Consider the following 24,423-nt stretch of genomic DNA (forward strand, 5'->3'; position numbering starts at 1 on the left):
GGACAACAGAGGATGAGATGGTTGGATGGCATCACAGACTCAATGGACATGAGTTTGGGTGGACTCCAGGAGTTGGTGATGGAGGCCTGGTGTGCTGCAGTCCATGGGGTTGCAAAGAGTTGGACATGACTGAGCGACTGAACTGAACTGAACTGACATCTGATGCTCTGTTTTCCTGAGCTCCGGGGAGGCCACTCTGATCCTTTAAGGAGAGTTTGACCTGGGCCAGAGAAAGGGGCAGACTTTGGGACTGGGATGGACACCTCCAGTCTCAAGATTTCAATCAGCAAAGCAACCTTCCTTAATTAGGTAAGAAACAGGCTGGCTCCATGCCAGACCTTGAGACCAATGGAGACAGGCATGGTCCCAAAGCCAGCAGCAGAGGCATGTTTCCTTCCCCAGGATTTCTCTGCACCAAGTTTCTGCTCCTTCTTCAGGACTGTAACAATCAAGAGTTGGCCCAAAGTCATGGCACATACATCCCTTTAAGACCTTCACTGGGTTAGCTGGCCTTGAGTAAAAGGTCCAGGGAAGGAGCTGGTGAGGAGCGGGGGCAGGGATGGCACACAGAGGAAACAATAGATCTGGAGAGAGTATTTGGGGCAGGTAGTTGTGGTGCTTGGCACACAGTTTTCCAGCCAAATGATAAATAAGGAAATTAGGATAGATTCTCCATCTTTTCAACAAAGTCTAGCAAGCGTTACAAAGTCAGTCTAGGTAAAATGTATGATAGAAGCTTCTTTACAACTAAGTTTGAAACACGGGCCCCAAAACACCTTTCTTCATTTAACTGGGGGATGTTGTTTTTACCTGAGGATGCTCAGGAAAGGCTGAGGAGAGAGTGAATGCTCTATCTGAGGCTTGAGGGATGAGTAATTCACAAAGTGCACAAAAATGAGAGGAATTCTAGATAGAAGAGGCATGGAGACATAGATGGGCTGGGATGGGGGAACTGAGGGTGTAGGAGTGGACAATGAGAGGACTGCCATATCGCACACTATTGAATAGTAGGCTGCTAGTGGTGACACACTGGGGGAAAAGGAGCTGAAGGAGGAGAAGCCCAAGCACAGGACCGCCAGCGGGTGGGAAGAGTCAAGGGTCTCAAGTCTCTACTCACAGGTGTTCCTCGGATAGGAAGCTGCACATGGAGATGTCAGAGGAATCTTACCAGCGGAAGTGTGGTGGGAAATGCACTTGGATCCCATGGTAAGCCAACGGCAACTCTAAATGCTGCTTTGTTTCCACTCCTTTGAGTGCTTCAGTCTTGTCTGTACCCCTCCTCCCCAGCCCCAAACTACATTTTTTTTTTCAAACTACAATTTCTGAAGAGACTTGCCTTGAGAACCATTTCTTTTATTAAGGCATCACTTGGACAGCATACAAACAGCACAAGCAGAAACTTCAAGCCCACACACAGAATAAATTATGATATTTGTATTTAAAAGTGGACAACAGAAGAAGCTGTGTTGCCTGGAGGGCCTCCTGGTCCAGTGTCTGGAGACTCACAAGGTGTCAGCAGCCAACGAGAGTCCATGATAACATCTTCTGCAAGACATTAGAGGCAAATGCTCCCCTCTGGACGTATCTAATGAGGCCCATGCTCCTGCATACAAGCATGTGTACACATGCGGATATACACACAGGTGAGGGGCAGGGACCAGCCTGTAAACAACTAGCTCAGCAACAAGTGAAGTGGACCCAGCTGTGTTTTCTCTGTTGGCTCTGGCAGCCGACAAGACCCTGGTACTTATCTCTCACCAGCTCCCCGGCTGCTGTGGGAGGTGTGGGTGGGCTCCCAAGGCAGTGGCGGCCTGCTTACTGAGGCGAGGAGCCCAGTGTTGTCATCCTGGACTGCGGGTTGAGCACGCTGCAGCTTCCCATGCTACTTTCGCTGTCCAGCCTGCCACACTCGGCCTGCCACTCCCAGAGGAACAAGTGAAGAGATGTGCCCCAGGGAAGTGTGTGCACTTGGAATCCTGTGAGCTGTGCCCAGCTTCCACATGGGCCCCTCTCCAGCAGTGTGATGCTGTGGAAGCCACCTCCTTCCTCTTAAGCCTCATAATCCCCACCTGTAAAATGGGGATGAGAGTACCTACTTCACGGGATTATCATAAGCAATTACTGATACTTTATGTTTCCAAGTACCATGCTAGACTCAAGGTAAATGTGCAAAATCTGTTGTGTTTTTTTTTTCTTATCTTCTCCCCCATTTCTTCCTTTCTATTTTCCTGTTTTCTATTTCCAGGTCAGTGTAGCCATCAGTGGTCATGTTGGCCCAGTTGGCACCCTCTTGACCAATAGGGCCTCTCCAACCTAAACAGGGATTGCCAATACATACTTCTCACTACCGCAAAACTGCACCACTGGCAGGGTCAAAGAAGAGGGGTGACTCAGGTGCCGTCCGCGCCCAGGAGAGAGATCTGGGCTGCCTGACTGTCTCATGGTGCCACAATGGTGTGAAGAGATGGACACAAAATAGAGATGTACAGGTGGCTCTGAAATGAGTCTGACTGGAAGCTGGGACGAAGAGGTGGTGCTGTTCGCAATCTTGAGCAGAAACAAACCACCCCCTGCCGAGAGTGGACCATCTAAGTCCATAGGAGATATTTTCTTAGCAGGTTGGCCACCAAAAAGCCAATTTGATGAATTACAGTCCACAACTCTGGTTCTGCAGAAATTTTCTTTCCACTTCTGCATCTGTCTGTCCACCCAGCCCATCCATCTGGTATATATAGAGTTTTGTACATTACAGGCTGACCAGAACAAAAGACCCTTTGTGCTCATTTAGCACCGTTTTATCTAACGGGTATCTTTTATGGGCACTCAGCTGGAGTCTCTTACAGGAATGCTGTGAGGTAGTAACAAAACAGGCAATATCCCTCTGTGTATATCAGGAAGTGCTCAAGGTACCATGGTGCTCAACTGAGCGCACGAACGTGGGAAAGGCACTGGTCTGTTCCCTGAAGGCCAGAGCGGGCCACGCTATGGCTTATCCCGACAGAGCCCTAGGTCCAGACTTGCTCTGCTGATCACACCAGTGTGGGTTTCAAATCATCTTTGAAGTTCACGATAGGCTTCGAGCGGGCCCACAGCTTTTCCCAGGAAGCCAGCGCCCCTGCAGGTTCAGGGTCGGTATCTGACGAGCCACTGTCACTGGAGTCAGAGGAGCTCTGGAAGCAAATCTCGCAGTAGGGCCGGTGGCAGCGGCAGAAGAGCTCGTCTGAGCTGCTGGATTCGGTGTCAAGGTAGCTACTCGGAGAAGACAAGGAGGGGCAGCCTGGGGACCCTGGGGACTGCCGCTGCCCAGGCAGGTCGGGGGAGGCCTTGGATGGGCGTGGGGTAGCGGGACACAGCTTCCGGCCAGAACCGGAAGACTTTTGGGGAAAGGATGTGAGGCTCCGTTCGACTCCCTGGGGCTCTGCCTGGCGCTGTGTGCGGCCCTCTAGGGCGCCTGGCTTGCCTCGAGGAGCAGGGAGTACTAACGGATTCCCAGAAGAGGGTCGTGCTACCCTGGGATCAGCAGTTTGGGGGTCCAGGCAGGGGCTGTCCCTGTCCTGTACATTTTGCCCAGTAATGACCCTGTTTACCCGATGCCCCACATAGGAGGGTACAGCGCCTAGAAAGTGTGAGCAAGCCGGCTGTGCCGCCCGCCTTCTCCTCACCATGGAGGGGCTGAAGCCTGGCTCCTTGGAGAGGGGCACCTTCTGGGGGCTGTGGGCAGCGTTGCTTTTCCAGGGCTGCTGGGGACAAGACAAGGAAGAGGGGAGGGGAGCCCCAGGGCCCAGGCCCAGATCTTGGAGGACTTCCTGAAGTTTCTCCCTGATCACTGAATTGACTCTTGACAGTTGCTCTGGGGGCCCTTCTGAGTTCTCTACCTGCCCATGTCTCTGGGGAACAGAGCCTTCTTCACTTTGCATGAGACACTGGTGGAGGGCCATGGGTACCTGGCCTCTTCTTTCTGCAGTCTGGCTTTGCTCAGCCCATGGCTTCTGGCTGCAGCCCAAATGTAAAGGATTAGAAAGGTCTTTCAGGTCAGAAATTTTCTGCTTCTGCCCTGTGGAGGGGCTGGTGTCCTTCACAGGCCCCTTGAGGCCTTCTACACTTGAGGCCAGCACTGAGGTACTCTGGGGGTCCTGGGTGGCCACACTGGTATCATTCTGAGAGTCAGAGAGGCATTCTGAAGGCCCTTGAGGTGCCAGGCTATGGGCAGAGGCTGTGGCCAGGATGTCCTTATGGTGGGAAGAGGCAGGTGGCACAGCCTCCTCTGGGAGGTCAGAGGAGCACCCTGCTGACATCAGTCTCACCAGCTTCTCTCTGGCATTGTTTACTTGTTCTTGCAGGCTTTCAATCACAGCATTTTTCTATAAAACAAAAGCAAAACTATCAACAAAAGATGCTGCTGAGGGTTTTCACAGTGTCTCCCATGCTGGCGAGATCTCAGTTTAAATCCATTTTTCCACATACTAGCTGGTGATCTTAGGTCCTGAGGAGGCACCTTCTTGAAGTGAAATGAGATGATGCATATAAAGGGTTTAGCACAATAAACTGACATATGTGCTCAGTGAAGATTAACTATCATTTATTGTTGTATGATCTTAATCCCCCCATATGTCCCCAAACTGTAGCACTGTCTGCAGTAAGAGAGATTGTGGGGAGTGAGGCGGGGGGTGCACAGTCTAGCTGCATGCTGGCTGCTGCAGACCCTCTCAGAACTGAGGAGGGTGTCAGGTCGCTCTGTAGAACTGCAGTCTAAACAGTGTTTGGGATGGCCCATCTCTGGGTATATCAATCACACTTTTGCAAAATACAGATGACTTTGAGGCACCTGTGAAGGGGATGAAGGACTGGGGAAACAAGCATCCTACCTCTTGCTAAATAGCCTAGAAAATGGGGAGAACACGGAAATGATACATTCTTGGGCCAGTGTGACAAGACTGGAGCCAAGGGTGGAGGTGGGGTTTAGCGTGGAGTGAGAATATCAGGTTGGTGTTATCACCTCCCTCTGCTGACACATGGGGGTGAGAGGCCAACACTATCATGTGACACTATCAGCTGTTGGTATCTCCCAAAGAAGTGCAGGCATCAGAATTACTGGAGAAGCTGAGCCACCTACCTGCTGCTTGGCTGTTAGTTGATAAACGGGCTGTGCCTAGGATGATGGCAGGTGACAGCTACAGAGATATGCCATTCCAACTGCAGGACCATGGGGCACGAAGCAGGAGGAGGACTAACGGCAGTGTGTGCCCTGAGAACCCTCTGGTGCTACAGCAGCTGTTTGCCTAGTTCAGACCTGATGTCCACCTTCTGAAATTTCTGTTTGAAGGCAGTGGAGCAGGAAAGAGATCATCATGGGGAACTGATGGTGTTGGGGCAGATGACATGGTTGAGGGTTTGGGGACGGGTTTGTGGAAAATTCTTCAAGAGATGGGAATACTAGACCACCTGACCTGCCTTTGAGAAACCTGTATGCAGGTCAGGAAGCAACAGTTAGAACTGGACATGGAACAACAGACTGGTTCCAAATAGGAAAAGGAGTACGTCAAGGCTGTATATTGTCACCCTGCTTATTTAACTTATATGCAGAGTACATCATGAGAAACGCTGGGCTGGAGGAAGCACAAGATGGAATCAAGACTGCCGGGAGAAATATCAATAACCTCAGATATGCAGATAACACCACCCTATGGCAGAAAGTGAAGAAGAACTAAAGAGCCTCTTGATGAAAGTGAAAGAGGAGTTGGCTTAAAGCTCAACATTCAGAAAACTAAGATCATGGCATCTGGTCCCATCACTTCGTGGCAAATAGATGGGGAAACAGTGGAAACAGTGGCTGACTTTATTTTGGGGGGCCCCAAAATCATCACAGATGGTGATGGCAGCCATGAAATTAAAAGACGCTTATTCCTTGGAAGGAAAATTATGACCAACCTGGACAGCATGTTAAAAAGCAGAGACATTACTTTGTCAAAAGGTCTGTCTAGTCAAGGCTATGGTTTTTCCAGTGGTCATGTATGGATGTGAGAGTTGGACTATAAAGAAAGCTGAGCGCTGAAGAAATGATGCATTTGGACTGTGGTGCTGGAGAAGACTCTTGAGAGTCCCTTGGACTGCAAGGAGATCCAACCAGTCCATCCTAAAGGAGATCAGTCCTGGGTGTTCATTGGAAGGACTGATTTTGAAGCTGAAACTCCAATACTTTCGCCACCTGATGTGAAGAGCTGACTCATTTGAAAAGACCCTGATGTTGGGAAAGATTGAGGGCAGGAGGAGAAGGGGACGACAGAGGATGAGATGGTTGGATGGTATTACTGACTCAATGGACATGGGTTTGGGTGGACTCTGGGAGCTGGTGATGGACAGGGAGGCCTGGCGTGCTGCGGTTCATGGGGTCACAAAGAGTTGGACATGACTGAGAGACTGAACTGTTGCCATCCCCTTTAGAAGTTCAGGATGAGTATTTAGATGTCCATTTATTGCAAGCATGGGTTTCCCTGGTGGCTCAGCTGGTAAAGAATCTGCCTGTAATGCGGGAAACCTGGGTACAGTCCCTGGGTTGGGAAGATCCTCTGGAGAAGGGAATGGCTACCCACTCCAGTATTCTGGCCTGGAGAATTCCATGGACTATATAGTCCATGGGGTTGCAAAGAGTTGGACACAACCGAGTAATTTTCACTCTACTGCAAGCATGCTCAGTTGCTCAGTCAAGTCTGACTCTTTGCGACCCCATGGACTGTAGCCCACCAGGCTCCTCTGTCCATGGGATTCTCAATGCAAGAATAGTGGAATGGGTTGCCATGCCCTTCTCCAGGGGATCTTCCCAACCCAGGGATCAAACCTGCGATTCCTGTGACTCCTGCATTGCAAGCAGATTCTTTACCCACTGAGCCACCTGAGAAGTCTATTCATTTATTATGCCCTAGAAATAAAAGGGTGTTTCCCTTCTTTAGGATTCCTGACACAAGTCACCTGTGGATAAGCCCGTGGTTTCTTCTCAAGTAGATATGGAAGAGCTAACTACTGTATAGCACAGGGAATGCTACCCAGTGCTCTGTAGTGACCTAAATGGGAAGGAAATCTAAAAAAGCAGGGATATATGTATACGTATAGCAGATTCACTTTGCTGTATGGAAGAAACTAACACAACATTATATAGCACCTGTACTCCAATAAAAATTAAGAAAGACATGGAAGAGTTGCCCAGAAGTGACTCTTTGAGGGAACAGTAAATTAAGTAAACTAGTCTGACAGTAGTCTTCTGGCAGCAACTCCAAGATTGCTTGGACTTATAAGCCTGGAGGTGCCTTATAAGCAGGAGGTGATTTTTCTGACTATGGTACTCCCAGTTTCATCCTGATTTATTTCAGTCTGCTTCTCTTATCCTCGGGAGAGAGTTCCGGACCAGTGAGCAACTGGTGAATAAGCGGAAGGACTTGCAGCAGAGCGCCTGCCTGCCTGTTCACCCTTCTCAGGCGCAGAGCACTGAGGGCTGGGTGGTGTCGGGGAAACATAGGTGATTCAAAGACTTGCCAGGAGCAGAGTGGGTGAGTCACAGGAAGACATTCACTCAGGCTCTTCGATAACTGGGTGGTGCCAGGTATCTCCCTGAGGGGGTGGCTGTGCTGGCTGCACTGGAGGTACCCCAACTCTCTTTCTTTTCACCAGCCCTTACTTGTGAAGCCCACCTTCCACATTCTCAGGCTGGCTTCAGGAGGCCTCTGCCGTCTCAGAGAGTTGGGAGGAAGCCATTAGCTGATGACAACTGCCCCAGCAAGCAAACCCTGCTGCCTTCTTGTGCCTTATTTACAAATTCCTCCTTGTATGGTGTGGCATGTGCACGCTCAGTTGTGTCCGACTCTTTGTGACCCCATGGACTATAGCCACTCAGGCTCCTCTGTCCATGGGATTTTCCAGGCAAGAAATACTGGAGTGGGTTGTCATTTCCTTCTCTAGGAGACCTTCCTGCCTCAAGGACTGAACCCATGTCTGTTGTATCTCCTGCACTGACAGGTAGATTCTTTACCACTTGTGCCACCTGGGAAGCCTATCACAGTATAAGAAAACAGTATAAACATTTGATTGGGAGGAATACTCTTCTCCAGCAAACCAAACATCTGAAGCTGACTGGTGACAGATTTAGAAACAGTCAGCCTAATCAGTAAATCTCCCTTCTCACAGAAAAGGAAGTGGAACTTTGTTTTCACCGTGGCTGCATACTAATCAGAGGCGTGGTTTGCCATTGTTAGACCAAAATCTGACAGACCATGGCAGCTGCATTGAAATTAGCTTATTAACAATTACTTTGGGCATACCCAGTGAAGCAAAACATCTGTGGGGATGTTTCATAGGCTGCAGGCCACAGGGAGAAATGGAATATCTTGTTTCTGTGCTCCAAGGAAGAAAAGTAATAGGTGAATTTCCTCTGCTGCAGAATGTACAGGGAAGTCCCTCCAGCTCTGGAAGGGTTTTACCTGCTGGCTTCCACACAACCTGGGAACTGAGGGTGGATGCTGCCCCAAATAGCCTCTGGGGACCCCAGCCACAGGGAAGTGGGGGAAGAATGAGAAAATGAACCACCCAGACCATGGGAAAGTAGGAGGACACCAGGGTGGTAGAGGGGCTGCACAGGAGGGAAGTGCAGCCAAGAAGCTTGACTCAGGGAGGCAAGAGAGACTCCTGTGTTTATGTCCTCGGCAGGGCTGGAGGTGGGGATGCAGATGCTGGAGCCTCTCCTGGCCTGCCACAGGGCCCTGGGATGGGCTGCTGGTTCTCAGGCCTGTTCTGGAAATATGTTCCAGGTGTGGGGAGTCGGGGGCAGGAGGCCAGCATTTTACTGCCTAAGCATCTGCTCCCTATTATAGCTCTTCCTCTGTAGACTAGAGGCATCTTTCTGGATACAGCAGATTCAGTCACTGCGTGGGAAACAGGGTAGCATGGCAGGAGTACAAAAAGCACGTCACAAATTACCATAAGGCTAAAGAGTCAGGCCACTTGGCTGTTCCAACATGAGCTGATTGTGAATGAAAACCATGCTGGGTGTTCTCGCCAAGTTTCTGGCCTTCTGTTTAGCTGGGGGAAAAAAAGCTTCTTTGAAGATTTCAGAGTATCAATGGCAATGCTACTGCCTTGCCAGGTGGGAAGAAATCTGGCTTTGAAAAAAGGTCCTGACTGCTTCATAAATAGTAAAGACAAGAAGTATACTCTGATGGATAAAAATGGTCCAGAACAGAAGGAATGGTGTGAAAGACTGAGGGGACCTGGGGAGCTGAATTCTTTCACAGGTTGCATTTCATAGGTCCCCAACACACCATCCTTTTGCACAGGGACTACTGATACCCAAGTGGTAGTCTAATATAAAAAAGTGTAGTTTCCCAAATAGCATTACCCAGGTATGTTCTGTACTAAAAAAAATTATATGGACTATAATTTAGTTAGTGTGAAAAAAACTACTAATTCCTCTGGGCCCCATGTCTCCCCAAGTTTTCCCATGTGCTTTCTTCAAGCCCACACCACTCTGCCCAGTTCTGGGAGAGGTGCCAACTTTGGCTCAAGATCAGAAGAAAGAAGGACTAGGGGCTGCCCTGTACCCTGCTTAGTGCTACTATGATATTCAAAGGCTCTATTCATTCTCTTCCCCATATTTAGATACTTTTTAACTTTCTGGGTTGGTGGGATGACAAAGATTTCTAGTTGGCACCTGGAAAAGATAGTAAAGGACCCTAGAGGATCTTGGAAACAAGGGCACCATGCTATGTAAAGAAAGAATGTATCCTACAGAAGATGCCAGCACGAACTACTACTCAGGGACTTTACAATGCTGTTCCCCACACTTGGAGTGCTTTTCCCTGCACTCTTTGCCTGGTCAATCTATAGTTAACTTCAGCTCTCAGATTAGTGAGTCTTTTTTGACCACTCTAAATTAGATTCTCCTGTCCTCACCACTCACTACTCTTTCTTCCCTCTCTGTTTCTTGCCTTCATAATTCTTATCACCATTTATAACTGTATGGCTACTTGATCAGTCTCTATTTCCTCCACTGCACCATGAGCTTCATGAAGGTAGAGACTCTTTTGTTCCTCAGCACTTAGCACAATGCCTGGCACACATCTGTCCAATGAATGAATGAAGTGGGTGAGGGTCAGCAACAGGAGCAGTGGCTGGGGAAACGCTGAGGTTTTGCTTGCTAAAAAAGCAAGAGAGTTCCAGAAAAACATTTATTTCTGCTTTATTGACTATGCCAAAGCCTTTGACTGCATGGATCACAATAAACTGTGGAAAATTCTGAGAGAAATGGAAATACCAGAGCACCTGACCTGCCTCTTGAGAAACCTATATGCAGGTCAGGAAGCAACAGTTAGAACTGGACATGGAACAACAGACTGGTTCCAAATAGGAAAAGGAGTACGTCAAGGCTGTATATTGTCACCCTGCTTATTTAACTTATATGCAGAGTACATCATGAGAAATGCTGGGCTGGAAGAAGCACAAGCTGGCATCAAGATTGCAGGGAGAAATATCAATAACCTCAAATATGCAGATGACACAACCCTTATGGCAGAAAGTGAAGAAGAACTAAAAAGCCTCTTGATGAAAGTGAAAGAGGAGAGTGAAAAAGTTGGCTTAAAGCTCAACATTCAGAAAATGAAGATCATGGCATCTGGTCCCATCGCTTCATGGCAAATAGATGGGGAAACAGTGGAAACAGGGTCAGACTTTATTTTTTGGGGCTCCAAAATCACTGCAGCCATGAAATTAAAAGACGCTTACTCCTTGGAAGAAAAGTTATGACCAACCTAGATAGCATATTGAAAAGCAGAGACATTACTTTGCCAACAAAGGTCCATCTATTCAAGGCTATGGTTTTTCCAGTGGTCATGTATGGATGTGAGAGTTGGTCTATAAGGAAAGCTGAGCACCAAAGAATTGATGCTTTTGAACTGTGGTGTTGGAGAAAACTCTTGAGAGTCCCTTGGACTCCAAGGAGATCCAACCAGTCCATCCTAAAGGAAATCAGTCCTGAATGTTCATTGGAAGGACTGATTTTGAAGCTGAAACTCCAATACTTTGGCCATCTCATGCAAAGAGCTGACTCATTTGAAAAGACCCTGATGCTGGGAAAGGTTGAGGGCAGGAGAAGGGGATGACCAAAGAAAGATGGTTGGATGGCATCACCGACTCTATGGACATGAGTTTCAGTAAATTCCAGGGGTTGGTGATGGACAGGGAGGCCTGGTGTGCTGCAGTCCATGGGGTCACAAAGAGTCAGACATGACTGAACGACTGAACTGAAGGGAAACCTTGTGTGCACCAGGACCCAGGAGAAAGGAGCAGTGACCCCACAAGAGACTAATCAGACTTGCCCATGAGTGTCCAGGAGTCTCCAGCAGAGGCATGGGTTGGTGGTGGCCTGCTGCAGGGTCGGGAGCACTGAGTGCAGTGGGGCCTTTTGAAGAAAGTCGCCATTATCTTCATTACCTCCACCATAGTTTGGCCTCAGGTCAAACAACAGGGAGGGAACACAGCCCCACCATCAACAGAAAATTGGATTAAAGATTTAGAGAGCATGGCCCTGCCCATCAGAACAAGACCCAGCTTCCCCCTCAGTTAGTCTCTCCCATCAGGAAGCTTCCATAAGCCTCTTATCCTAATCCATCAGAGGGCAGACAGAATGAAAACCACGATCACAAGAAACTAATCAAACTGACCACATGGACCACAGCCTTGTCTAACTCAATGAAACTATGAGCCCCATGCCTTGTAGGGCCACCCAAGATGGGCAGGTCATGGTGGAGAGTTCTGATAAAACATGGTCCACAGGAAAAGGGAATGGCAAACCACTTCAGTATTCTTGCCTTGAGAACCCTATGAACAGTATGAAAAGGCCAAAAGATAGGGCACTGAAAGATAAACTCCCCACGTCGGTAGGTGCCCAATATGCTACTGGAGAACAGTGGAGAAATAACTCCAGAAAGAATGAAGAGACGGAGCCAAAGCAAAAAAATACCCAGTTGTGGATGTGACTGGTGATAGAAGTAAAATCCAATGCTGTAAAGAACAATATTGAATATTGAAACTCTGTATTCAAATGGGTATATCTTTCCTTTTCTCCTTTGCCTTTTGCTTCTCTTCTTTTCTCAGCTATTTAAAAGGCCTCGTCAGACAACCATTTTGCCTTTTTGCATTTCTTTTTCTTGGGAATGGTCTTGATCCCTGCCTCCTGTACAATGTCACAAGCCTCTGTCCATAGTTCAAGGTAAATTGGAAGTGGTCAAACAAGAGATGGCAAGAGTGAACATTGACATTTTAGGAATCAGCAAACTAAGATGGACTGGAATGGGTGAATTTAACTCAGATGACCATTATATCTACTACTGTGGGCAGGAATCCCTTAGAAGAAATGGAGTAGCCTTCATAGTCAACAAAAGAGTCTGAACTACAGTACTTGGATGCAATCTCAAAAATAACAGAATGATCTCTGTTTGTTTCCAAGGCAAACCATTCAATATCACAGTAATCCAAGTCTATGCTCCAACCAGTAATGCAGAAGAAGCTGAGTACAAAACGGAGCAGGTCAAAGGCTAACAGAGTTTTGCCAAGAGAACGCACTGGCCATAGCAAACACCCTCTTCCAACAACACAAGAGAAGACTCTACACGTGGACATCACCAGATGGTCAATATTGAAATCATATTGATTATATTCTTTGCAGCCAAAGATGGAGAAGCTCTATACAGTCAGCAAAAACAAGCCCAGGAGCTGACTGTGGCTCAGATCATGAACTCCTTATTGCCGAATTCAGACTTAAATTGAAGAAAGTAGGGAAAACCATAGACCATTCAGGTATGATCTAAATCAAATCTCTTATGATTATACAGTGAAAGTGACAAATAGATTCAAGGGATTAGATCTTATAGAGTGCCTGAAGAACTATGGACAGAGGCTTGTGACATTGTACAGGAGGCAGGGATCAAGACCAATCCCAAGAAAAAGAAATGTAAAAAGGCAAAATGGTTGTCTGACGAGGCCTTTAAATAGCTGAGAAAAGGAGAGAAGCGAAAGGCAAAGGAGAAAAGGAAAGATATACCCATTTGAATACAGAGTTTCAAAGGACAGCAAGGAGAGATAAGAAAGCCTTCCTCAGTGATCAGTGCAAAGAAATAGAGACCAATAGAATGCGAAAAACTAAAGATCTCTTCAAGAAAATGAGAGATACCAAGGGGACATTTCATGCAAAGATGGGCGCAATAAAGGACAGAAATGGTATGGACCTAACAAAAGCAGAAAAGTTTAAGAAGAGGTGGCAAGAATACACAAAAGAACTATACAAAAAAGATCTTCATGACCCAGATAACCATAATGGTGTGATCACTCACCTTGAGCCAGATATCCTGGAATGTGATGTCAAGTGGGACTTAGGAAGCATCACTATGACCAAAGCTAGTGGAGGTGATGGAATTCCAGTTGAGCTATTTCAAATCCTAAAAGATGATGCTGTTAAAGTGCTGCATTCAATATGCCAGCAAATTTGGAAAACTCAGCAGTGGCCACAGGACTGGAAAAGGTCAGTTTTCATTCCAATCCCTAAGAAAGGCAATGCCAAAGAATGTTCAAACTACCATACAATTGCATTAATCTCACACACTAGCAAATTAATGCTGAAAATTCTCCAAGCCAGGCTTCAATAGAATGTGAACTGTGAACTTCCAGAAAGTTCAAGCTGGATTTAGAAAAGGCAGAGGAACCAGAGATTAAATTGCCAACATCCGTTGGATCATACAAAAAGGAAAAGAATTCCAGAAAAACACCTACTTCTGCTTTACTGATTATGTCAAAGCCTTTGACAGTGTAGATCATAACAAACTGTGGAAAATTTTTCAAGAGATGGGAATACCAGACCACCTGACGTGCCTCCTGAGAAATTTGTATGCTGGTCAAGAAGCAACAGTTAGAACTGGACATGGAACTTCAGACTGGTTCCAAATTGGGAAAGGAATACGTCAAGGCTGTACATTGTCACCCTGCTTATTTAACTTCTATGCAGAGTACATCATGAGAAATCCCGGGCTGGATGAAGCACAAGCTGGAATCAAGATTGCTGGGAGAAATATCAATAACCTCAGATATGCAGATTACACCACCCTTATGCAGAAAGTGAAGAAGAACTAAAGAGTCTCTTGATGAAAATGAAAGAAAAGAGTGAAAAAGTTGGCTGAAAAGTCAACATTCAGGAAATGAAGATCATGGCATCTGGTCCCATCACTTCATGGTAAATAGATGGGGAAACAATGGAAACAGAGACTTTATTTTTTGGGGCTCCAAAATCACTGCAGATGGTGACTACAGCCATGAAATTAAAAGACACTTGCTCCTTGGAAGGAAAGCTATGACCAACCTAGACAGCATATTCAAAAGCAGAGACATTACTTTGCCAACAAAGGTCTGTCTAGTCAAGGCTATGGTTTTCCAGTGGTTATGTATGGATGCGAGAGTTGGACTATAAAGAAAGCTGAGCAACAAAAAATTGCTGCTTTTGAACTGTGGTGTTGGAGAGGATTCTTGAGAGTCCCTTGGACTGCAAGGAGATCCAATCAGTCCAACCTAAAGGAAATCGGTCCTTAATATTCATTGGAAGGACTGATGCTGAAGCTGAAACTCCAATACCTTGGCCACCTGATGTGAAGAACTGACTCATTTGAAAAGACTCTGATTCTGGGAAAGATTGAAGGAGGGAGGAGAAGGGGACAACAGAGGATGAGATGGTTGGATGGCATCACCAACTCGATGGACATGAGTTTGAATAAGCTCCGGGACTTGGTGACGGACAGGGAGGCCTGGCATCCTGCAGTCCATGGGGTCACAAAGAGTCAGACACGACTGAGCAACTGAATTGACCTGAAGGGAGACCAGGATGGCCAGGAAGTGGAGAAACGGAAAGAGATGGAATGTCAGCAATGAGGCAACGGGGGCCCACCAATGCATGACTGGAGTTCTTTCTAGAGAAGCCAGCAGGCAGGGGTCTGGCTTACTTCTGTGAGGAGTCTCTCCATGGAGTTTTTCTCTCCTCTAATGTGGCAATTCTGCTCCTCACCATACTGGGTGTGCAAGCTTTTGCTGGGAGTGCTGAAATATTTGGCCATGCGTCTGATTGTTTGGTTTTCGTCTTCAAATGCCTTCCATTGCTTCAGCTGTTAGAGAAAAGAACACGTTATTTATTTAATTACACACCCAGAAACATTCTCTTACTCTTTCTCAAACACACCAAGGAATAACAGCGTCACAGACACACAAATGGACAAATTATTCTCTCCTCAGAGTGTACTTTGGAAAGTTCACAAACAGCAATAACAGAAGGTTTAGAGAATGTTAAGGTTATAGTGTTTAAAAAATGCCAAAGGAAGATGATGACAGGTTGATGAAACAGAACAATCTCTGCTGGACCCATCAACTGACCCACTGCTGGACTGTCAGAGAAAACCAGGGCTGACATACTTCTGGGGCCACATTCTTAAGCCAAAGTTCAAGCTAAACACCATAGGTTTCAAATGAGGCTGGTTTTAGCTGTATGTAGCTGTTCTTCATTATTCTTATTTGTTGAGTGACTGTGCTTACTGCCACTGAAAGCCCAGTTCCTTCTGCTGCTGCAGCTGCTAAGTCGCTTCAGTCATGTCCGACTCTGTGCGACCCCACAGACAGCAGCCCACCAGGCTCCTCTGTCCCTGGGATTCTCCAGGCAAGAATACTGGAGTGGGTTGTCATTTCCTTCTCCACTAGTTCCCTCTAGAGGACTTCTAACCCAAATCAGTAATCAAAGCTCACACAAAGAGAAAACCACAAATGTCAGTAAAAATCAATAAAAATGACAGAACGTTAGGTCTGTGATCTGACCATCTTTTTTCCTTGACAAATCAAGAAAGACTCAGAAGGAGTTTGACTTGTTTAGGTCCACATGGCGACACTTAGTAGCAGTCATGGCTGTAACCAGGTTGCTGTGCCACATTGCACATTCTCAATGCAGCTGAGGAAGACAGATAATCAACTGTGAGGGTCCTGGGGAATGTTTTTCAGAAGATACTGGTTTTCAGAACTGGTCTATGGATGCACAGGTTGGTTTAGTTTAACAGGCATGGGGCTGAACAGAGGACATTTGCCAAGAGGGCTATGCTTCTGAGCCTCTGAGACACTCCTGGTGAATGCCAGTGACATGATGCCAGGGGAGGACACAGGGCTGGAGGCATCTCCTCTTCCCCTAGGAATTCTCATAATGAAAGAGCCACAGTGATGGGCTCTGGACACTTTGGCACGTTATCTCTAGAAATGATGCTGAGGGGTCTGCAGGGCGCCTCCCAGGGATCCTGGGATGTCTTTGCTCTCTCATCAGACATTTGCTGAGCTCTGGCTTTGGAAGGTAGGTAAGTTTCATGTCTCAGATTCTAAATCTCACCATCAATTTCAATACCATGTTCTCCATAAGTCCTCTTGGGTCCCCTGTTAACTCAGCACGAGTCCTTCATGGTATCGGGAGTGACCTGCGCTGGGTCAGGCCAGGAACCTGCCCTGTCAGATGCCCTTCTTGAAGGAGCCCTTCCTAGGGCACTGTCATCTCACCACTCAGCTCAGGAGTTACTGGAGCCCAGCACTGCAGGGCCACTCTATGGCTGTGGGTGAGTGGCACTGACCTCCAGCACTGCTCTCCTAGCACTGGCCCTGGCAGTGTCACAGTATCTCTGTGGTCCCTCAGGGCCCCTCATCTCCCTAGCTTTTCCTTTCTCTCCCCCCAGCACCTCCAGCCCAAGCCTTCCCTGCAGAGCTCCTGGAGGAGCTGCTCAACATTTGTGTAAGGATGCTTCCAAGACTTTTGATATGTCTATCCTAAAGGAGATCAGTCCTGGGTTTTCATTGGAAGGACTGATGTTGAAGCTGAAACTCCCAATACTTTGGCCACCTGATGTGAAGAGCTGACTCATTTGAAAAGACCCTGATGTTGGGAAAGATTGAGGGCAGGAGGAGAAGGGGACGATACAGGATGAGATGGTTGGATGGCATCACCAATTTGATGGACATGGGTTTGGGTGAACTCCAGGAGTTGGTGATGGACAGGGAGGCCTGGTGTGCTGCGGTTCATGGGGTCGCAAAGAGTTGGACACGACTGAGTGACTGAACTGAACACCATAAGCTGGCTGGGTGAAGTCAGGGTGCCCCTGACTAAAGGCCCCTGCCCCTCCAATCTCATCCCCCTTAATCCCCCATTTGTGAAGGCCCTAGTCCTTAAGACCTGAGGATTTCTGAAGTATGGCTATAAATGACCCTTAGGTCACAATTTCAGGACCTCTCCATGGCCCTTCCTTCAGGACAGGCAGTCTTGTTTTCTCAGCATCAGGGTTCTGTGGGTGTGGTAGGAAGAAAATGGCTCCTCAAAGATGTTTCCCTTCCAATCCCAGGCACTTGTGAACATGTTATGTTACATGGAAAAAGGAATTTTGCAAGTGTTATTGAGTTTAAAATTGTGAGATGAGATTCTGGATCATCCAGGTGGGCCCAATGTAATCACGAAAGTCCTTATAAGAGGGAGGCAGAAGGGGAGATGTGACAACAGAAAGAGACTTAAATTTGCTGTGCTGTGGCTCTGAAGATGAAGGGAAGAGCTGCGAGTTGAAGAACGCAGGAAAAGGCCTGGAAACAGATTCTTCCCCAAAGCCTCTAGAAGCCGTGCAGACCCACTAGCACTTTGATTTCAGCCAAATAAGACCCATGTCAGATCTCTGACCACCAGAACTATCAGATATTAAATATGTATTGCTTAAGGCCCTCAGTTTGTAGGAGTTTGTTATAACAGCAATAGGAAACCAAAATAGTGGGATTAAGCCTCAGGTCTTTAACTGGGTGCACCCAGGCCTTTGGACATTCAACTCATGTGCCTCTCTCACTTCTTGCCACTTTACCCTTGTTTGAATTTGTGCTTTGAAAAGAGCAAAGACTCGTGGTATTCCAAACACCTCTTCTCTCTTACACCTTGCTGCCTCTGTCACAGGGTTTCCTCCTTGGAAGTGCCACCCACTACCCTTCCCCAGTCTGCTCTGTGAACTCTGACTCCTCCTTCAAGAGGCCCAAGCACATCATTTTCTGAGGTGGTGTCACTGAGTTCTCAAGACAGGCTGGGGCACCCCTTCCTTGGCATCGAGTAACATCCTTAAACACTTAACTCAGGTGTTATTAATCATTTCACATCTGATCCCAACTAGACCTAGACTGAGGCCATGTTTAATTGCATGTTCCTAACAGTTAATACATGGATGGACAGATATGCGAACAAATGAAGGCAGCTCTCCTTTAAAAAGCTCATCTGTCTGCTAAGGGTGCTGAAACATTTACAGAAGACTGTAAGGCAGAGTAGAAAGTTTTGAGTAACTTCCTGGAGGAGCAGATGAAACACTTTGTGGGTCTAGAAGATAAAATAATGTCCTATCTCAGGACCCGCCTGCCTCTCAAAAGGTGGAGGGAGGGGACAGGAGTGGCTGGAAGGATGGGTCACTGTTTAAGTCACAAAAGCAGAGACTGGCTCACTGCTGGTGATGACCTCAGCGTTTGGCATAAACACGCAGGCATTTCCTGAGGGCCTGTGGAGAATGCTGCTTGGTCCACTTGCCTCTTCAGTCACGTCATCCAGCTTTCTAGCACCACCTATCTGCCCTTGAGGAGCCTGTGCCGCTGCCCTCATAAATCCTGATCTCAGGTGGCCTCAGCCTGCAATGGCTTGGAGCAGAGCTTGGGCTCCCAGCCAGAGACTGAGGCTGGACTGCAGTGGTGAAGCACCAGATCCTAGCCACTAGATCAGCAGTCAGTGACAAGGGCCCTGGCCCTTCAGCTTTGCAGAAAAGAATTTCCACAAAGACAGAAAGTAGTGAAGTAAGTGAAGTATTTATTAAGGGAAAAAGAGTACACAGTACATGCGGATAGAGACACAGGCAGACTCAGAAGGAGAGTCCCTGAGTTGCACCCTCATGGCAGTTTGAGTTACTTTTATGGGGTATTTCCTCCAGGCCAATCATTTTGATTTGCCTGGTTCACAGTCTGCATCTGGTATATATCCCATCACAGTCCAGGCTCAAGGCTCAGGAGCAAGGAGGAAGCTTTCCTACTCCCTCCCTCTGCCTCCCACATGGCTCTCCTTGAACACTTCAAATTTGCTCAGCCGTCCTACGGTCCTGGGAATATCCAGTCTCAGGTCTCACAGGTAGAATCTTCAAGCAAAGGCCACCAAGTCAGAAGTGAAGTGAAGTGAAAGTCACTCAGTCGTGTCCGACTCTTTGTGACCCCGTGGACTATACAGTTCATGGAATTCTCTAGGCCAGAATACTGGAGTGGGTAGCCTTTCCCTTCTCCAGGGGATCTTCCCAACCCAGAGATCGAACCCAGGTCTCCCTCATTGCAGGCGGATTCTTTAGCAGCTGAGCCACAAGGGAAGCCCAAGAATACTGGAGTGGGTAGCCTTTCCCTTCTCCAGTGGATCTTCCCAACCCAGGAATCAAACCGGGGTCTCTTGCATTGCAAGCAGATTCTTTACCAACTGAGCTATCAGGGAAGCCCCCACCAAGTCAGAGGGGAAGATCAATTCAGGGCACAGGAAAATCCTGAAAAACCTCATTACTTTTATATTTTGAGAAACAATTTATGTCCTAAACCTAAAATACAGTAGACTATAAAATGTATTTTCTAGTTTCAGATCATGCTCAGTTCAAGAGGAGGAAAAAGCATGAGAGAGAAAGTAGAAAAGATAGAGTATGAGAAAGGAAGCTCAAGACAGTGAGAAGGACTGAGATAGAGAAGGAAAGAGAAAGGCCAACACGGTCCATCTGCCCGGCTCTGGTTCACCTGCCCCAATAATTCCATTTCCACTCCCACTTCAACAAATCAAGCGCTTGCTCTTAGTTTAAACCTGGAAGTCCAGTTCCAAGCTGAACTTCATCCTACATTTTTATGTCTGTGTATGAGATGGAAGTGCACCTCTATACTACTGTGTTCCTAGGGGTTGAAGATTTGAACACCGAGGAAGGTGGAAATCTGTGTCTGAGGCTTAGGATGCAAGAGGAGCAGAGGCGAGTGTGAAGAGAAACCTAAGTAGGGCCTCATTAGGGAGGTTACTGATTCACTCAGTTTTCAGATACAGGTTTTGTTTTAGACCAGGAAGGCTTTTCTCTAATAGTTCCCTGGTGATTACTTCTGCTCTAAATTATCTTGTTCTCTTTCAGAGACTCCTATTAGCTCTAAATCATATTTCTAGATCTGCTCTCCATATTTTCTTATCTAGTCTCTCATTTTTTTCCTGTGTCCTTGTTTTTTGTTTCCTTAAGTTAAGCCACTAATTCATTATTTTGCCGTGCCCTATTGCCTATTCAGTGCTTCTAGTGGGGCTTTTAATTCAACACAATCCTTTTCATCCTTATTTAATATTTCATGATCTAAGATTATGTCCTTTTCATGATGGTTTGCTTTGTCAAAGACAGACAATATTCTTTGAATCTTACTGACAAGACTAATCAGATACCTTTTAAAAGCTTTCTATTTTACTTCAGAGGAATGCAGCTTCTCTAAATCTTCAGGAATTTGTGGTCCTCTTTTTGTGAACTGCAGAATCTCTTCATAGATTCTTTCCCCCTTACAGTCTTACATGGGGAGAGCTATAGTTTTCTGGTATACTAGTACATTCTCTTGGCTTTTCCCTCATTATCACCAGATGGCTGCCATAGCGCCAAGCATCACAAACATTCAAGGTACGAAGAAGGCAGAAGAGAGGTGATGCTTCAACACCCATAGCTTTTTTAGGAAAGCAAAATCTTTCTCAGAAACCTCCCAGAAAATCTTTAGTGTTCAAAACTGTGTTGCATGGGCACACCTAGCTATAAGGGAGGCTGGCAAAGTAAGTGTTTAGCTCTTTCAGCCTATTGAGTATAGGTGATCAAGGAAGAAAGGGTTTGGCAATGGATGGATGGGTTACCCATCAACAATGTTGACCTGAGGGCCTAAGGGATAGGCTTTCTAGAAGTCTCCCCACTCTTTTACCCATGTCACAAGAAGGAACAGCCCTGGCTTTTCATAGCCCTTTTCTGCTACATCCCAGACAAATAAGACCCAGGTCTTAATAGGTTCCTTCAGTCTAGTTCTGATAACATTAAGATTCAGCAAAAGTTCCTCCAGTTTCTTGCTTGGAAGCAATGCCCATCCTTGATTTTTGGTGCTACTGCTACAGATTTTTCTGTATTTGTTTATTCTCTTGAGTATTTTAATGAGAATTTATGAAAAGGAAGAAGAGCAAAGGGCCTCTGCCTGTTTCACATTATCATGTCTCAAAGTGCATGCTTCCCTTTTATAAATACACTGTAACCCTGCATCAGCCAACACTTTCATTACCGGTGAGCTCCCTCATGGAGAAGTCATTCATGGACAACTGGAAGCTGCAAAGGGCATCAGGATGGGGTCCTAAAGGAGTTGTGGGATGAAGGAGGCCTCAGGAGGAAGATAAAGAGAACCAGAAGGGACACAGGAAAAGTACCTAATGCCAAGTTCATTGACGTGGATGAACATGGCTCAGTGGAACCCTGGGGCATAACATGAGTAATTTAACATCACTTTCCTTTCACAGCCTATGGATTCCTTCATCTTTCTCTCTCTGACTCCTTTTCTTTCTCTTTGCCCTCTGGATATTTCTCCTTCTATCCTCCTTCCTTGTTTGATTTTTTTCTTAATCCTCATAATAAGAAACACATTTTTAATTTAGTTTTTATTTTTCCTTACTGTAAAAAGAAAAGGAATGTTCTGTATTTTCCTCTAATAAAATGAAAGAAAAAGCATTTTAAATTGCATAAAGATCCAAATGTGCTTTTCTTGGTGAATGTGCAATTGCAAACAGGAAAGAAGGAAAGGTTCCTCATTTCTAAACTAGTATAAGAAATGACATCATCAAGATGAAGGGAGGGTGGCATTAGCTTGGCTCAGTGGTAAAGATGAAGGGAGGACTGGGGCTGTATGAAGTGGCCTGGAGGGTGGGTAGAAAAGCAAGTCAGCGAGGCAGCCCCTCACATGGAAATGGTGCCACTGCTTGGCTACCTTGGTCCACCCTTCTTGCCCACTGGGGAGGGAAGAACAGAGGGAGCCAGCTCACTAGGATCCCACCTTCCCTTTGACTCTTTAATCAAAAGCATCTAAAAACTCTCACTAGGAAACAAAGTAAACAATCTGTCATGCCCAGTGAAGTCTCTGGAATGATGGGGTGAACTGGTCCTCCAAATTCTCCCTAAAGCATACCTGGGGAATGAAGATGAAGCAGTTGATTGTGGTTGTGCAAACAAAGATACCTCCAGACGTGAGTCCGAAAACTAGGTTGGGCCAGGAGTACAGGTATCTGGTGACCACAAAAAGCAGCCCAGCAGCCAGTACCACGAGGTTGACCCCAACCATGATGGTTAAAGACTGATTTACAGGAGGAGAGCTGACGTGGTCAGTCAGGCCAGCCAGGTAGGCCCCATATAGCAGCAGCAGACCCTGGAGATAGACAGAAGAAGTTCAGAGGTTCAGAGACGTGAAATACCAGGCTTGGGGCCAAACAGCAATAGGATTGGGACCGATTTCCTCAACTGTAAAAAATGGAATAATAATAACTACCTTAAAGCATTGCTATGAGGAGAACTGACTAAGATAACACGAGGGACTACTCTTGGAGTGCTTAATAGCACCACCACTACCTCTTGGTGCTTAATAAATTTCATTTTCCTCTCCTTCTCTGAGAATTAGTTTATTGGAGGTCAGCAAGTCAACTATCAGACAGGACTCTTCCAGGATGAGATATAAGACAGGGTGGTACAGGTGGGTAGGAGCCCCACAGAACCAGCTGCCAGGCACTGGGAGGGCAGTGGGTGCACCATGCTGCATCCACTGTGTGGTTCTGCACTGCATGGAGCTGAGAGGCGTGCAGAGGCTGAACTAGCCTCCAGGTCCACTTGTCAAGCATGTGCCATGGCAGGGGCAGCACCAAAGGAAGGGGCTCTTTTTTCTAATTTTCCCAAAGGCACCATCTGCTTGCCAAGCCCTGCACCTGCAAGATTGCATCTGCCCAGAGGGATGCCTTTTTCTGATTTACACAAAGGATCTCTATAGGCTACTAGCAGCTCTGTGCCAGTGGGTGTTTATGGGAGATGGAGAGTGAAAAAAGAAGAGAACAAAGGCTGGCTGGGACCTGGACAGGACCGGGAGACAGGCACAGGCAGCAACAGCCTCATCTATACCCTTCACCCTCTTTGTGACATTCCCTGCCCCGCCCCCAGGAGCCCAGGGCCCTACTCTTTCTTCTTTGTCATGAATGTAAACCTGCTCTCAGATTTCTCATTTGTACTACACAGAAAATGGCTCACAGCTTCTTAAAGTGCTGCTTCTCCTAGAAGGAGCTACATTTAAATAGAAATCAAAGCTTTAATCAATAATATGACATAAAGATTCAATAATATGTAATATATAGAGTCAATATATAGATTTGTTTGATTAGAAGCAAAGCCCCATGCTAGGGGTAGCTGTAGGGAGGGAAATGGTGTTGCCAAGTGGAAGTCATGGTTCTAGCTTTTGAGAAGTTCAGTGTGGTTGGGAGATTTAAGGCAAGCACACAAATACCCATGTTTTTCTTGTTGTTGTATTATTTTTGTTTTTTTGGCCATGCTATGAGGCATGCAGAATCTTACTTCCCTGACTAGGGATTGAATTCGTGCCCCCTACATTGGGAGCTCAGAGTCTTAACCACCAGACTGCCAGGGAAGTTCCCAAATATCCCTGTTTTATGATATAGAATGTGAAGATGCCATGGGGGAGGAAGTGGGTGGGGACGATGAGGATTTAGAGGGAGAACTAATAATCAAAGTAAGGTCAGGTATCAACAGGCTACCTGCCAGGGACCCTGAAATCACACAATCTGACCATCTCCATCTGTAGGGATGGCCCTAAGACAACTGCTTGGAGGACTGGCTGTGCCTGCTGTGAAGCAGTCAGCTCAGTAGAGATGTCATCTGGATGCCCAAAATGCTCAGTGTCCAAAGGGGGCTGGAAGCCCAGTCGTGGCCACCCTGAGATCTTCAATGACTAGAGGACACACCAGTCAGCAGGCCAGTAAGGCCTGACTTCTGGATAACTGACACTATCAGGTGGCATTTGGCAGAGTTATATCATTAGCAATTTAATCAAAGATGAGTAAAATTAACTCTACGGTTTTGAAATGTTCAACCTGATTTTATTAAAATGTTTTAACTCTATTAAAATTCTTGACAAAAAATTACTGAGGTATGAATAAAGCATCTATATGTGCAGGACTCGTGTTTGAGTGACTCACATCCGATAATTGTGTCATTCGCCCTCATTGCTGAGGAGTGTGGGGTAGGGGGCAGTTGGCAG

General features: G+C 46.6%; 1 protein-coding gene across 2 annotated transcripts in view; it reads right to left on the reverse strand.

Annotated features, from left to right (window-relative positions):
• Positions 1 to 1,332: 1,332 nt before the first annotated feature.
• Positions 1,333 to 24,423, reverse strand: part of GPR156 (G protein-coupled receptor 156) — a 111,761-nt gene continuing 88,670 nt past the window's right edge. For both annotated transcript variants that reach the window (XM_069554738.1, XM_069554741.1), the window contains 3 exons: positions 22,297 to 22,533; positions 15,024 to 15,182; positions 1,333 to 4,361 (listed from right to left, as the gene is read on the reverse strand). In XM_069554738.1, coding sequence (XP_069410839.1) covers positions 3,030 to 4,361; positions 15,024 to 15,182; positions 22,297 to 22,533 — 1,728 coding nt within the window. In that variant the 3' untranslated portion in view covers positions 1,333 to 3,029. The remainder of the gene's footprint in view (positions 4,362 to 15,023; positions 15,183 to 22,296; positions 22,534 to 24,423) is intronic.

The sequence above is a fragment of the Ovis canadensis genome, chromosome 1, assembly GCF_042477335.2.
Source record: "Ovis canadensis isolate MfBH-ARS-UI-01 breed Bighorn chromosome 1, ARS-UI_OviCan_v2, whole genome shotgun sequence".
In the NCBI taxonomy this organism is placed as follows: domain Eukaryota; kingdom Metazoa; phylum Chordata; class Mammalia; order Artiodactyla; family Bovidae; genus Ovis; species Ovis canadensis.